We start from the raw sequence: 16295 nt of genomic DNA, 5'->3' as shown, positions 1-16295 counted from the left end.
TCAGAATTTTTTTAAGAAATGTGTTTGTTATTTTGTAAATTACCAGTCAGAATTGGCTTAAACTTTAAAGTTCTTACTTTACGCAAATGTTACATAAATGTATTCTTTTTGGTCTGTATAATAACGTCAAATATATAGAGATATTTAGGCTGTATACATTAAAGAAGAAACGTCACATAATAACCATTCCATTTTTAACAAAACAACAATTACTTTTTAAACTTGAAAGTGTTATATCTTAGACAAACATTTTATAGTTTTATACATCCATTTTATTTTATATTATTATCACTCGACATTATGATATAATGTTTAGAATAATGATGTTTCATATTATAATTTACTTGTAAAATTTACTAAATTTATTCAATGTAATATCGTTATAAAATGCATAATTTTATAAAAAAATTAGAGCGTTTGCTAAGATTTATAATTATGTATAATTTAATATTATTATTAATAACTATGATTAAAGGATATGAAGTATCAGTATAAATAAAATAACTTACCGATAAAGAATCAACGATCTTGTTTCCGCTTCTAAAAGGGATCGTTAATTCTTTGGTTATATTATCTAATTCTTTAACGGCAGACAAATTTTTTCTGTTCTACGAAACCTTAAAGGTTTCTCTTATGAAATCAACCAAGATATCGAATCCTCCATTTCTTGTTAATTCTGAAATATTAACAGCTACAAGCTGTCAGCTTAAAATCTTTTGAACAAATTCTTCATCAACGTAATCTATAAGTTCCTTTTGAGATAAACTTCCGGTAGATGCTCTATAATTAAATTAATAATTAATACAAACAGCACTATTTGGTTAGCTAGGAAACAATTAAATAAATACCTATTTTTTCTTATTTCTTTAAATTCTTCTACAGAAGTTAAAATAATTTGGTTAAACTTATTTCTGAAGTCGATGAAAAATTTTTGGGTTTTTTTGAGATAGCTTTTAGCTTCGTTCGAATGTATTTTTATTTTGAAAATTTTTGTTATCAACTCATCAAAAACTTCACCACGTGGACTTCTCACACGTAAAAAAAGACACTTGACACTTTCGTCCTATAGATGAATTTTATCCTAAAATATTAAAAATACATTATTTAAAAGATTTAGATAAATAAATATTATCATGTTAATTTAATACTTACGTCCGTAATTTTACTGGATGATGAGATAGCAACATCTGTATTGTTCATTTCTAGTGCCAATCTTAAAATTTCCAGATGGTCGACGAGCCAAGCAACTATTTCTAAATTTGACTTTGATTGAAATACTTCGGGTTTTTTATGATCTTCCGTCTTACTCGCATCATCATCATCATCATCATCATTACTTCTTTTTTCATTTACTACTATAACTTCTTTATCGGCAGATTTGGCAGCTTTTTTATTACTATGGTTTTTACTTTTTTTCATCAACTGATTGGCTTTCTCAATGTCAATATCTCTTCTTTTTTTCGTAATTTGTTTTCTTTTCGATCCTATTATACATATTTTTGGTATTTATTAATTATTCTTCTTACATATAACTATATAACAAAATTTACTATAAATTTACAAAGAGTTATATCTACATACCTCCTTCAACTTCCATTTCTTGATTATCATCAGACGATTTATTAGGTGATTTACGTTTAGTCGTCATAATATAAAAAAAAATATGAGCGAAAAAAAAAGTGGAACAACCTTTTTGTTTCAAAGTAGATGATATATATTGAGAAAATATGAATGAATAAAAAATGTGGAGCAACTTTCTTGCTCAAAAAAGTAGGTGATAAACATTGAATGAACAAAAAAAAAGGGCGAGGTTATCATGATATAATTTTGAGATTTTAGCTATTGTAATTATGATTGTAGTATTTAATTGGAAAATATATATGATCTCAATATCATTGTGTATTGTGTAAAATGCAGGATCAGTTAAAAATATCAGGAGATGGAAAAACTAAAAATTATAATTTCAAGATCAAAAATTAAATTTAATTTATATAAATAATTTGTATTTCATTTAATAATAAAAGTGAATACTGGACACTTTTTTTATATAGAAGATTACTTCAAATCAGTTCCAAATCTTTATTTTATTGCGTATTTACGATTCAATTTCATAAATTTTATTATACTTTTTTAGGCCATATAAGGAGTAAGAAGAAAAATATTAGAAGAAAGGAGTGAGAAGAAATTAATCATGTGAAGTATCATTTTATGTGATACAATAATATGCACCAAACTCAAAAAGTATAGCCATTATAGCTACTATTATCGTTCAGCATTAAATTACGTAATGTTAAAGATATTATTGCATCTAAATAACCCAATCAAACCTTTTTACTCATATGTGACTGATTACTAAATTTGCGAAAAGACAATGCAACTCCTTAACATATGATTTTTATACAATTATGAAAAGAAAGTCGTGATTCAATAATAGCAGTCTATAGAATATTATGTAAAGCTACAAAATTCAAAAATATTTAGAGTTGGTAACGAATTTACATTTCAATAGTACCATTAAATAGAAATTTATAAACTTAACTGCTAAAGGAAGAGAAATTTTTAAACGATAAATGGATGAAACATAGTACAGTTTGATGGTTGCTAGAATACTCTCAAAATAATTTTCATGATTAATTGTGGAGGTTATAATTAAAATATTCCAATTGAAATAATACAGTGACGATCTGCTTATTTGCTTATTTAATGATTTAGCATATTTTATTATTTTATGTAGTAAAGTAAATAGTATTTTTTTCCAAATAATGAAAGATACATCGTTTGGAAAATAAAAAAATTGAATGTTGTACAGCAATATAATATTAAGCAAAATTGAATGTTGTACAGACATCAATATAACAAAATAGTAATTATGATTTGAAAGATTTACAATTTTATATGAAGTGAGGTGAGCGTAAACGGAGAGGTGAAATTATTCAATTTTAATGATTTCATAATATGAAGGTGAGCCTCGTAAGGTTGCTTGTCTAAACCTCTTCAAAATCCTACGATTAGTTTTGTCAAAATTTTACTATAGATTTATTATAGTTTCGGCAGAGTTTCGGCAGTTTCGGCATTTATAATAAGTTTCGGCAGTTTCACCTTTCTCCAAAGTTTCGCCAGTTTTTTAATATAACTTTAATATAGTTTCGGCAGAATTTCGCTTTTCGGCGAAATGCCATCTTGCCTAAACCCCTAGGTTTCGGCAAGCAACTTTAGAGCCTCGTAAACGGTAAGGTGTAGGTGATGAGTGACGGAGGAGAGGTGTAGGTGATGAGTGACGGAGAGGCGTAGGTGATGATGATGAGTGTGAATGGAGAGGTGATATAGGTGAGCATATTGGTGAATGTAGTGGTGAGGATGGCGGAGTTGTTGTATAGCTTGTTGTGTTGATTTCGTGAGCAATATCATAAATTGTTTCTAAATAAATAATCAGATTAATTTATGAATTAAATAAAAAAAAATAAAATATTTACGTAGTTTTCTAATATTTACGTCATTTTTCCCAAAAATGTTCACTGAATTTCTTGTAGTACTTCGTTCCTAGAGCACTTTTCCTTTCCTTTGGCTTACCCTCGATATATAATTGCATTTTCTAATAAAATTATAAGGATAAATCTAATTGTAACAGCCTGTTATGCGTCTTATTTGTAATAACCCCCAATTTTATCCAATTAAAATTTAGATCAGGCGTAATGTAAACAAAAACAAAAGATCAGTCATATAACTAAGACAAAAGAATTTTTTAAAAAATTTCGAGAAACTGCTTATAACTTAAAATTTTGTCTATAAAACTGTCTTAAGTACATTAAGTAAAAGTTTTCCAAATTAAATTTTGCATATAAAAATTTTATTTGTGAAACACATTAAATTTATTATTAAAAAAAAATAAAAAAGGATGTTACAAATAAGATATGTAACAGGCTGTTACAAATACATTTTTTCAAATTATAAAATTATATTAGTACTATTTAATATGCTAAAATAGTAGTTAAACCTGAAATAATATTTATATACTTTATAAGCTCTCACTAAGCCGTTAAATTTTTCTTTACATTGCCTCTCAGTATACGTGGTTTCGAATTCAAGGTTTATTTTGCTTACTAGTTCTTTCCAAAAATTATGCTTCATATTACCACTAAGTTCGTGAAAATTATCGTTTTCATTTTTTCTTTCATTAATTAAAACTCGCAATTATCTATCAGTCACATGTTATTAAAGAATTAATGAAATATTAATGAAAATGAAAGAGAAAGAATTTTGTAAAAGGAGTGGGAAAATAAAAAAAAATCCGTAAAAAAAAAAAATCCATGTAAAAAAAAAAATCTGTGTAAAAAAAAAAATCTGTGTAAAAAAATAAAATCAAATTATTACGCCTACAATCTATGAACACAAGAATTAATGAAATATTAATGAAGACGAAAGAATTAATGAAATGAAGAATTATATTAATGAAAACGAAAGAATTAATGAAATGAAAGAATTTTGTAAAAGGAGTGGGAAAATAAAAAAATCCGTGTAAAAAAAAAATCCTTGTAAAAAAATAAAATCAAATTATTACGCCTACAATCTATGAACACAATAAGAAATTGCAATGATGTGGAATAAATAGTTTAAACAAATTTGTTAAACAAATTTGGATAAGCCATGGGTATGCCGCAGGTGTGTCGCGGTGTCTTTATGGTAAATTAAAGCATTTACCGTGGGTGAGTCGCGGGTCAATTTGAGGACTTATTATGGAATAATAAAAATGTTTTTATACACGTAATTATCTTCTATGGTGGTCGATTTAGAGGTTCAATCGGGGAAGTTTTACCACAACATTTATTTTATTTTGACAATGGCTTAAAATTAACGAAAATTAATTAATGAAAATTGATTTAATTGGTCTGCTAATAACAATCATGGTGTTTAACGAATTCGCTTCATTAGTTTTGATGTTCAAAAAATATAATCGTAAATTAAATATATAATCGTAAATTAAATCATACTTTATCTATTATTTTATTAAATCGTAAACTTTAATACTCTACTACTAAATTAACTAAATTATTGTTTCGCGAGAGCATTTTCTATTTATTAAGTATAATTTTCAACCACTATTTTTTATAATCCTGCATATGAATTTACAGGTCAAAAACTTTGCAATTCAATTAGTTTAATTTTCGAGTTTTTTGACGCATTCGTGAGATTTAAGCAAGTATGAAATAAATTTTTTTTATACTAATTGAATTTTTATGTATTGATTAACGATAAAAAAAGCATGTACTACTTGATTTTGTATACGATTGTATTCCAAAACTTGACGATTGTGTTACTTTTAAAACTCCAATGTGCTACTTGATTTTGTATACGATTGTGTTCTAAAACTTGACGATTGTGTTACTTTCAAAACTCCAATCAGAATCTATAGCAAATCGGTAATAATTTTAACCAAATTGATTTTGGTTTTTTTGTCGATACGCTAAACAATATAAAAGGTATTAATTGCTAATTCGGTTAAGATCGGCAGTGTCTTACTATGTAAAATCGGGGCAAAAAAAGAAAATAATTATCTCTTGATCCAATGATCCAATTTCAATGAACTTTTTTTTGTTCTATAGATCTTGATTTCCTCAATAAAATAAAAAATTTATTGAAATTGAAATACTAAATTATAAGAAAATCGTGAAAAAGTATTTCATATTATTATTATGACTAAATTTTAGTAAATCATAAAAAAAGAATTGATTCCTAATTCAGTGATCCAATTTCAATAATTTTTTTTTTGTCTTTTAGGTCTTAACCTCTTCTTCACAATAAAAAAAAGTTTGTCAATATTGGACTGCTAGATCGGAAGATAATCACAAAGATATATTTTGCTATATCATGAATCTAAAAATCGTCTGGCAAAATATGTTTTCGCAATTATCTCACGATCTAGAGGCCCAATTTTGACAAAATTTTTTTATTATGTAGAGATTATTGAGATCCAAATAACAAAAAAAAGTTTATCGAAATTGGATCACTGAATCAGGAGATAATTGTCTGCTTTGTTATTAATGGAATCTGATCGTTGTCGGTAAAATATGTTTTTGTGATTATCTCACAACCTAATGGTCCAATTTCAATGAAATTATTTTTATTTTATAAAGGTAATCCAGACTTACAGAACAAAAAAAAGTTCATCAAAATTGGATTATTAGATCATATGATAATTATTTTTATTATTTGCACCAATTTCCCCAATTTTACATAGTAGGATACTGCTGATCTTAACCGAATTAGCAATTAAGGTATTTAATAAATAATTTTTATAAAGATTTATTGAATTTTATAAAAATTCTAAATTAAGTTAAGGATTTAAATTGTTAAAAGATGAGAAGACGATATAGTCACAATAAATCAATAGAGCCAATTCAAATTCGAAATTGGTTTTCTTACAGTAAACCTAATGAGACAACAGATTCTGACGAGAGAGTTGCAATTCGTTCGCCTGTACGTTCACCTGATAATGATAACGATGACATGGACTTTCAGTATGATCATAAAGATGATTTAAGTTTTCAAGACATTAATGATGACGATAATGCATATGGATCAATTAATCCTCAAGACTACAATGATGAGATGATATTTTCGCAAGATAATGTCAATTCATCTGATACTGAAGAGAAAGAAGACAGTGATAACGAATACAATTATAAAGAGGAGGAAGAGAAGGAAGATAATAATGAAAACAATGACGAAGAGGAGGAGGAGGAAGGTAACAATGATAATTATAATAATCAAGTGGAAGAGGAACGTAATAACGATGAAGAGGAACGTAATAATGAAGAGGAAGAAATAGATCAAATTGTTGAAGCATTAGATGAAGACAAGATACCGTTTTGCAATGGTGAGTTTGCACCGTACTTTAATAATTATACAACTACGGCATTATTTTGCTGGCTTCAGAAGCATAATGTTTCTACGAAAGCATATGAAGATCTTATCGATATCATTCACAATTCTCAATTTGAACCACCCATGTGGTAAAAAATATCTGAAGATTCCAATCATGGAGAAAACGTCTTCCTCCCTTATAAAAAATATTTTTGCTAAAATATACTTAAAATAAACTTAAAATTTTATTTTATACTTAAAATATATTTAAAATTTTATTTTATACTTAAAATATACTGAAATAGGCAAAAATTAAATATTATTTAAGTATAATTTAAGTATATAATAATATACTTAAAATATTCTTATTTTAAATATCCTTAAAATATACTGAAATGGGCAAAATTTAAATGTAAATTAAATATATTTTAAGTATATATTAAATACAATTTAATTCAAATTTTGCGAAAATTCAATTTTCAGTATATTTTAAGTATAAAATAAGAAAATTAAGTATATTTTAAAGAAAATTAAATATATTTTAAATATATTTTAAGTAAAATTTTTTTTTATAGGGCTCTCCTACCAATAATAACAAAGTCTATTAAAATTTCACCAAAAAAAACTCTATCAACCTCATGAGGATCAAAACTTTCGTATCAACTCTCAATCAGTGAAATTATATGACGTGTTCTTAATAATCCGATGCTAATGAAGCATATGTATTTTGGACCCGGCATTAATTCTGAAGAAAAATCAGAATTTTGGCATGGAAATTTATGGGGGAATCCCCACTTTTTGAACAACACGAAATATTAATATCAGAAGGTTATAAAATAATACACTTTGATACAATTATAATTTATTATCATTGATAATATTTATTAAAGTTATTTTTAATAAATAGTATTGTACCGATCTGGTGATTTTGTTTACTATCATGATGATAATGGTCAAAAAAAACTTGGAAGATTAAGATCAATTTTAAAAAATGATGATGGATATTATCAGTTACGAATTCAAAAAATTTTGGAATATAGAGATTTACCCAGAAATTTAAAAGGGTTACCAAGACAACGTCGTTCTATTACCGGTGAAGTATGGTTACAAGACAAACCATTTTTAATTATAATGACTTCTCAAATTTTAGAAAAAGTAACTATATTGATAATGTTTCAACATCAAAATATTCCTGATGGTTCATTGTGGATTAGTGAAATAATTTATAAATGTAATGACCGTTGGCACGTTCGTAATGTAAAGCTTTCATACCTACATCCATCTGATTACATTTCTATTAGAAATCCACCATTATCATCTATGCCAATTTATAAGCTGTTTTTAGATCTTTATTATGATGATTTTGGTACATTTAGAAATGTATACCATTTTCTAGGTGGTGTTTATGCACAGTTTGGAAATATGCCAGCACATCAAAAAAAGCTAATAAAGAACCATTTTGTCATTGGGTTTATCCCATTTGAAGGAAAATTTGTCGAATTTATGATACCATTCATTTCAGAAATGAAGGAATTAGAGAAAGGAAAGGTGATGACTGTCCAAGGACAAGATGCATGGATAATTGCTGGTTTAGGCGTTGTTATGGCAGATTTACCTCAAGGTAATGATATGACAGGAGTATTAAGGTATTTTTTCAATTTAGTTAATAATATAATAATATAATTTTATGACAACTATTAAAATTTTTTAAAAAATAAATTTAGACATAATGCAAATAAGGGTTGTCGTACTTGTAAAACTACTAAAGAATCATTGAGTGCTCACAATCAGGATATTGTAACAACATTACGTTATCATCATATTACAGACGAAGAAATCTTAAAAATTTCCTCATGAGACTATAATGTCAAGAAGAGATCAACTTTGTACGGAATATGGTTTACGATCATTACCTAGTATTTTAGATAAATTAAAAAGGAAAAGACATTTACAGACGCCGCAGGATGTTTATCATGCGACTGCAGGAAAGATTGGGCGGCTACTAAAATTAACTTGTGAATTATTTTCACGAGAAGGAAAAGATAATTTTATCGAAATTTGGAAAAATTTTGAAATCCCAAAAAGATGGTCTCGCTTACCAAATCCGATTACTCACTACAATAGTTTTATGATGTCGGATTTACTTAGATTAGTTATGATTATGCCATTTTTGTTAAACCAGTTTTTAAAAGAATCAAGTATCAAACGTAATGAAACAGCCATGATTCAACAAAGAATTAATGCATTTTGAGTTAGTTCAGTTTCAAAAATTATTATATTTTGTTAGATACATGTTGCAAAAACTATGAAAGCGGTTTTTAACAAGAAATTTACATCAGATAGCTATGAGGAATTGCAACAATGTCTTGAAGAAGAGTTTTCAATCCTTCCAAAGGTATAGTTACAAATTTGATATTGAAATATGGAATAATTTCAAATAATTAACAATATTTTACTTTTTATAGGTTTTTGTAAATTTTGTTAATTTACCAAACATACACGTTAATATGCATCTTTTGATGCATGCTAAAACCTTTGGAACACTTATTAATACCCAAGTTGGTATAAAAGAAATGGTCCATCGTATTTTTAAGGGGATGGTACCAAAGACTAATTGCAAAAACATAGATTTGGATTTATTAAAGCGTTACAATACTTTATTTGCAATTCGACATTTAGCAGATGGTGGTATTGATCCAAGATTTAATAGATCTTGTACTGGATTTACAAATTCAAATTTTGGACAATTATTTTTAAATTGGTATGTTACAGAAGATAAATATTCAACTGAAGCAACTGAACAAGTTCAAGACGATGATGATAATACAAAAAGTAAGTATTTTATTGCATATAGTAGTACATGTTTGATATTTATATTTACTAATCTTTTAATTTAGTTATATCTCCAGTAAACTTTATTTCCAATATTTCATTAAAAAAAAGAATGTCAAAGCAGGAACGTGATAAACTTCTTTTAACTTTACATAATTTTAAAACTGAATTGTTTTTATCTTATGTGGATATGAAGTTTGAGGCGGCGGCACTTATAAACTCTTCAATTAGTTGGTACAAATTTGCATCATATATGATTGAAGAAGAAAATGGTATCCTTTCAAAAGTTCACCTACATCTCGATGATTTTATCACAATTTATGAAGAAGATCATGAAGAATCTTATGCAATAATCAAAGGTATCTTTCAACATAAGGGTAATAATAACAAATATTATGCATTTATTGTTGTAGATTGGTTTGAAGATACTATGGTTGAACATTCAGTATTAAAATGTCCACTTTACCGTCTTCAAGCAACAGGAGATAAATGGAGACGTATTTTTCCAATTACTGTAATAGATAATGTTCAAAAAGTACACTTTATTCATAATTGTAATTCAGAAAGGTGCCAACTACCAAATCATGATACTACAAATAGAATTTGGATAAAAAATAATTTTTATTTTACAGCCATATAATTATATTAATTATATAAATATAATAAAATAGTTATTTTAATTTGTATCGTATAAAATTTTGGTTAAAATTAACCAATAAAATCATATGCATGATGTAATAATAAATTAAAATTAACCAATTAAAATCACTTTAATTACATGCATGTGATATCTAAAAATAGCTAAAATTCGCGTTTATTAATGAGATTTTTTTTGTTTATTTTCAAAAATACGCTTTTCTCTTGTCTTTTATATTAACACTTTACGATATTTTAGTTCGTCTCTTCTTTTTTCTTTTTAAAGTATACTTTAATTATCTCTTTACAATATTAACAATACTTTATTAGTTTATATATTCAACATAGTAAGACATCCACATACGAAAAGCAAGAATAAAAGCAAGAATAAAGAAAAAGAAAATGTCTTTCGCCATTCATATATGAAAGAAAAGAATAAAAGAAAGGAAAAATGTACCCACTACCCACATACAAAAGAGAGAAAAGCCGCTTTTAAATAAATAGTGGAGCTGTTAAGCAAGGTATGAAAATAGGATATACGCAGGACCCCGGATATCTAATATAAAGGTCATAATGGACTTTTGGCCAAAAACACCCCTTTTTGCTGAAACTCAAAAAATCGTTTTTTGTAAATATCTCAGCATCCAGTAATTCAATTTTAATGAACTTTTTTTATTTTGTAGCCCTCATTTAGCTCTACAATTTAAAAAAAAGTTCATCAAAATTGGACCACTGGATGCCGAGATATTTACAAAAAACGATTTTTTGAGCCCCTGAAAAATGGGCCAATCTGCCGAAAGTGTGACTTATGACCTGTTTTGAAGATATCCGGGGTCCTAGATTTCCAAAATCGGCAACTGACCATCCCTCTATCATCACGTAAGAAAATTACCATTCCAATTTCTCTACATAAACGAAAAACTAATGTGACTTCCTTGCAGATGGATACTATCGACTTAAAAAAAATTCACACTCTCGAGGAAGATTAACCTGTCATCTATGTGGAGCAAATTTTGATTTTCCCTCTAAGTTAAAGCGTCATCTTGCTAGAAAAAGTCCATGTATTTCCCAAACTTCTGCGGTAATGTTGGGCAGTAGCGAGCAGTGATAGGGTAATGCCCAAATTTTTTCGGCAGTGACGGGCAGTACCCAAATTTTTTTGACAGTAATGGGCAGTAATCAGCATGATATCCCAGTGTGAACCGTACGTTTCAGGGTAGTGCTCAAATTTTTTTGGCAGTGACAGGGCAGTGCCCAAATTTTTTTTGGCAGTAACGAATAGTAATGAGTAGTGGCTAGCCTTTGCAAATATCACATTTACGTGTTACTCTGATTTCTAGGTTTTTATGGGTTTCTATAAGTTTTTCAATAGCATTTTCCTTGTTAAAATATCTCTGGCTATATCTGATATCTAACTTTTGAAGGTTTGGTAATATATGCAGGATTTCACTTAGCAAATCTCTAACGTCACCTTTTCCACCATAGTATTGATAATCTTTTATGCTAAGTTCCTGGATATTAGGACAAGCTTGTAGCATTTTTACAATACAAATGGGCCATAATTTTACCTCATCCATATTAAGCTTTCTGATATATTTTCCGCATACTGTTCCTGGTTTTGTAAGATGTTTATACATTTGGAACTCCTTCACATTATAGCGGTTATAAAGGTCTACTTCACCCCATAGGAAAGAGTTTGCTACTACAGCCCATTTTTGACACACTAATGCATATTTTTGAAGATAATACCAACGGTAGTAAGTGCCTTCATATGTAGTTTTGAATATCTTTTCTAAAAGTTCAGGAGGTAAGCTATTATTTGTCATGGTATCTCGTATAAGATATTGATGAAGAAGTTTTATTTAATTAGATTTTTTCTTAGGATAAAATAATTTGAACATTTCTTTTCTTTCAATAGAAAAAACTAGATATGATTACTTTTAGTGAACTTACTCCGTCTCTTACTATTACTGAATTTAAAATCAATATTGAAGGACTTGATTACGCCATACTTGGTAATAAGCTTAAACCTACTAAGGATGTTATTGCTATTAATAGTAACTTTATTTATAAAGCTTTTGAGGGTTATGAGCAGTACTTGTCTAAACTAAAAGGTGAGAGGCGATGCAGACGAAGTACACCTGACAATCCATTAAATAGATGGCGACGTACAGGAGATAGTAGCACTTTTAATGCATGCATTGAGTTTGTTATCATCTTAGCTGATACTGTACATACTATTCGTTATTTTCCTAAATCTGATAGTATACAAGTTTTTGGATCTTTTAATCCTGTTACTATCTTCTTACGTTACCTTTCTGAATGTTCCCTACCTGAGTTTTCTTCTGTAGAACTTGTGGGTGAAAATAAGGCTCTCCTGCGCAATTATAAATTTGTAATTAATATTGGAGGTGATAAGTTTATTAATCTTTCTACCTTAGCATATGCTTTAGAGTCTATAGATGGTATTCGTGAGATTCTTCCCTTTCCAATAAAATATATTAAGAATGATGCGGGTGATATTCATTCTAAAATTGCTATAATCTTTACTTCAAAGATTCAGGTATATATCTGGCCTAAATCTGGTAAGGTTAATATATTTGGCACTAAGACTGAATTGGATGCTGATATGGTTTATAAGTTCTTACAGAAGTTGTTTTCTAATCCATATGATTTTGGAGATTTTATTTGTGATGCACCTATTCCAGATTGCGAGAGGTAAAAAATGGTTTCACTGAAAACTAGAAACCCTCTATTTGTAAAATCCAGCAATCGCATTCCTAACTTCTTGTTGGCATAAGACATTCGTCACATAGAGTTATAGCCAACTTATTTTTTAGCTTATCCAGTTGACTCTCGGTGGTTGGTGCAAGATTCTGGTAGTATTCATTAAATTCATTCTGCTCTTCTTCATCTATGTCTTCATCTATGTCTTCATCTGTGTCTTCATCCATATCTTCATCTTCTTTAATATGGTAGATGCTGAATTCATTTCTATATTCATCATTAGGATTTGTGAATATTCTTTGTATATTGTAATTTATAATGTTGAATGTTGTAGGTTTCTTTTTTGATAATATTTCTACTAAGTCTAATAATGCATATGCTAATTTTTTATCCTCTGAGAAGTTCTTAATGATATCTGAAAATCTTTCATATATTGCCATTTCATCTGGTAGAATAGAATATCTTACTCGTGATAAAAGTGATGGATGTATCCATATATCATCACCTTCTAACATCTCATCAAATATTTCTACTAGCTCTCCTATTCCAGATACTAACATACTTTCTTTGCTAAATTCGGAATCTAAAGCTTTTAAATATGCTATATCTAAATACCACATTATTTCCTTTACCCATTCTTCTATGTTGAGTTCAAACTGGCCTAGTACACGTCTTAGTGATGGTCTGTATTGTGACATCTTGTAAACCTTTTATATATGAATCTTTTATTCAATTACATTTTTTCTCGGTATAAGGGTAATTGCTTGCCTTGCTATTCTGCTCTATTGACTCCATGGCTGGTTTCCTGGATGGGTTAATATTTCCTTACCTTTTTTTGACTCCGTTGGCTTTGAAATCCTATTTTTTGTTCAGTTGGGAGTAAGTAGGTGAAAATATAAGTAGGATGAATAAAAAGTAGATAAAATAGGTGATGTAAGGAAATAACTTTACTAAAAATGGCCAATTTTTTGAAATATTTTTATAGACCTAGATACAATGGCTTTCAAAACAATTGTGCAATTATTTTGTAAAATTTTTAAAATATATCAAGATATATTTAAGGTATTTTTGAGATTAAAATATTAAAATAATATCAAAGTTAATTATATTATAATAATAAAATAATAACAAAAACATTAAAAAATTATTGTGATATTATTTTGAGTTATTTTTATAGACCTAGATACAATATAATTACAAAATAATAGCAAAAATATAATAAAAACATTTTGATGTATTAAATGTATTTTTGTAGTATTTTAAAATTATTACAAAATCATTTCAAAAAATTGGCCATTTTTAGTAAAGAAGTAGGTGAAATAGGTGGTATAAATAGGTAAAAATGGTGATATAAGTAGGTGAAAATATAAATAGGTAACCAGGATTGGGTCCACAGCCGGTGGAAGAGCAACGGGAGTAGCAAGAAAAAGGTAACCAGGATTGGACCCACAGCTGGTGGGGGGAGCAATGGGGGTAGCAAGAAAAAGGTAACTAGGATTGGACTCTGAGGAAAGTGAGCCAGAACTGGGATTTATATACTACTAACCTTTCACAGTTTTACCAGTTTCGTCAGTTTTGCAGTTTTGCAAATTTTTAATTTTTTAATAAAATGTTTCAACTAGTTTCGATTTCAACAATTGTCTAAACTACTTAATTTCGCCCAGCAACTTTAAATGAAACATTAGAACAAAATAAAGGTAGGCATTTTTTGCTTATAAAATTGTGACTACATTTTACTCAAAACTTACCTTTTTGAACAAAGACACATCAAATACCGAAACTGCCAGCACTGATTTGGGTTCAAAACAAGTTTCAGCTTGTACTTTAGATTTTATATTGCCGAGTGAATGGGCTTTGAAAGAAAGGCAGAAATTTGGTAAAAAAGGAGGAGAGAAACGAATAAGCAAATATGTGATTCCATATTTTGAAGCGTATTTTTTGGCTGGAGATGTTAATAAAAGTGAAAAATATACAGCTCAAGAAATGTATAATGAACTAAAAGAATTAGTAGAAGAAGGAATTTTAGAAGCGGAGGAAATTCCAAAAGTTTCTACAATTGGTAATTAGATAACCCAGTATGCACAAGCCCATCGTAAAGTACAAGCTCAACAAGCTTTAGCACAGGTTAATGATGTATTAAAAGCCCTAAAAATTTGATAAATAAACGTAAAAATGCATTATTTTCGCAAAATAAAAGTTCAAAATGTTGAAATTACAAATTTGCTTGTCATATTTATAGGCGGGAATCTGGTGTTATATCAAATAAAAGTCTAAAGTTTTATTTACAATATAGCGTGAAAAATACAAAAAAATATGCATATGGTATTCTATTATTAGCATATTTAATATGATGCCTGTATTGTACAAAGTGATGGCTCTAGCTCAATTAAAACCCACTAATTGGGACTAATTTACTATATAAGCATATGATCGGTGCCCCGATTTCGAATAGTAATTTTCTCTACTTTGTTTAAAGTTCCAAACGGGTCGGTTTGGTCCAGATTATAGATGGTTCGGATTAGAGCTGAAATCTGTAAGAACCAAACCGAAAAACTGGCAGTTCAGTTCGGTTTAATCCGATTTTTAAAAAATGTGAAAAATCGAATAGTCGGCCATCTAGTGATCGTACAAAGTCTAGTGATTATATAAAGTCGAGCCATATAACATTGGATTTGTTTCAACGAGACGCGTCGAATGGTGGTAAGATCATGTCTCTAGCATCGATAGATCACACGTTAACCCACGCTAAATGATTTATAAATAATTGGAATTAGCAAGCTATCTATCAGTGCTAGAGACATGATCTTAGCACCATTCGATGCGTCTCAGTGAGACGAATCCAATGAATATGAATTCGTTCGTGTACGACCACTGGATGGCGAATAATATCAAGTTTCGCATTTTTTTAAAATTTTCGAGCGTTAAAAATTAAAAATTCCGATACATGAATTTATTCGTCGTTCAATGGTCGTACAAATATGAAATAAGACTCATTGCATTCATCTCAATGAGACGAGTCGAATGGTGGTGAGATCATGTCTCTAGTATCAATAGATCGTAAGTTAATTCACGCTAAATGATTTATAAAAAATTGGCATTAGCAAGCTATCTATCGATGCTAGAGACATAATCTCACCACCATTCGACTCGTCTCATCGAGACGAATCCAATGAGTCCTAATTCATATTTGTACGGCCATTGGACGACAAATAAATTCATGTATCGGAATTTTTAATTTT

General features: G+C 28.5%; 5 protein-coding genes across 5 annotated transcripts; 3 read left to right on the top strand and 2 right to left on the bottom strand.

The window, feature by feature from the left end:
* Positions 1-701: 701 nt before the first annotated feature.
* On the bottom strand, positions 702-1648 carry OCT59_025729 (uncharacterized protein; the record flags this gene model as incomplete). The annotated part of the gene is made up of 4 exons (XM_066140607.1): positions 702-780; positions 849-1063; positions 1153-1484; positions 1582-1648. The coding sequence occupies 4 exons, from the start codon at positions 1646-1648 to the stop codon at positions 702-704; spliced, it is 693 nt and encodes a 230-aa protein (XP_065992260.1).
* Positions 1649-6354: 4706 nt separating this feature from the next.
* OCT59_025728 (uncharacterized protein) lies at positions 6355-7014 on the top strand (the record flags this gene model as incomplete). The annotated part of the gene is made up of 1 exon (XM_066140599.1): positions 6355-7014. The coding sequence occupies one exon, from the start codon at positions 6355-6357 to the stop codon at positions 7012-7014; it is 660 nt and encodes a 219-aa protein (XP_065992259.1).
* Positions 7015-7640: 626 nt separating this feature from the next.
* On the top strand, positions 7641-8718 carry OCT59_025727 (uncharacterized protein; the record flags this gene model as incomplete). The annotated part of the gene is made up of 4 exons (XM_066140595.1): positions 7641-7689; positions 7769-8227; positions 8384-8507; positions 8586-8718. 4 exons carry the CDS (start codon positions 7641-7643, stop codon positions 8716-8718), a joined length of 765 nt encoding a protein of 254 aa, XP_065992258.1.
* Positions 8719-13109: 4391 nt separating this feature from the next.
* On the bottom strand, positions 13110-13754 carry OCT59_025726 (uncharacterized protein; the record flags this gene model as incomplete). Its single annotated transcript, XM_066140585.1, has 1 exon — positions 13110-13754. One exon carries the CDS (start codon positions 13752-13754, stop codon positions 13110-13112), a length of 645 nt encoding a protein of 214 aa, XP_065992257.1.
* Positions 13755-14398: 644 nt separating this feature from the next.
* On the top strand, positions 14399-15123 carry OCT59_025725 (uncharacterized protein; the record flags this gene model as incomplete). Its single annotated transcript, XM_066140582.1, has 2 exons — positions 14399-14401; positions 14758-15123. The coding sequence occupies 2 exons, from the start codon at positions 14399-14401 to the stop codon at positions 15121-15123; spliced, it is 369 nt and encodes a 122-aa protein (XP_065992256.1).
* Between the last annotated feature and the right edge of the window lie 1172 nt (positions 15124-16295).

The sequence above is a fragment of the Rhizophagus irregularis genome, chromosome 5 (genome assembly GCF_026210795.1).
Source record: "Rhizophagus irregularis chromosome 5, complete sequence".
Taxonomy (NCBI): domain Eukaryota; kingdom Fungi; phylum Glomeromycota; class Glomeromycetes; order Glomerales; family Glomeraceae; genus Rhizophagus; species Rhizophagus irregularis.
Note: the sequence above shows the minus strand (reverse complement) of the source record. Positions and strands in the feature narration are given on the sequence as shown.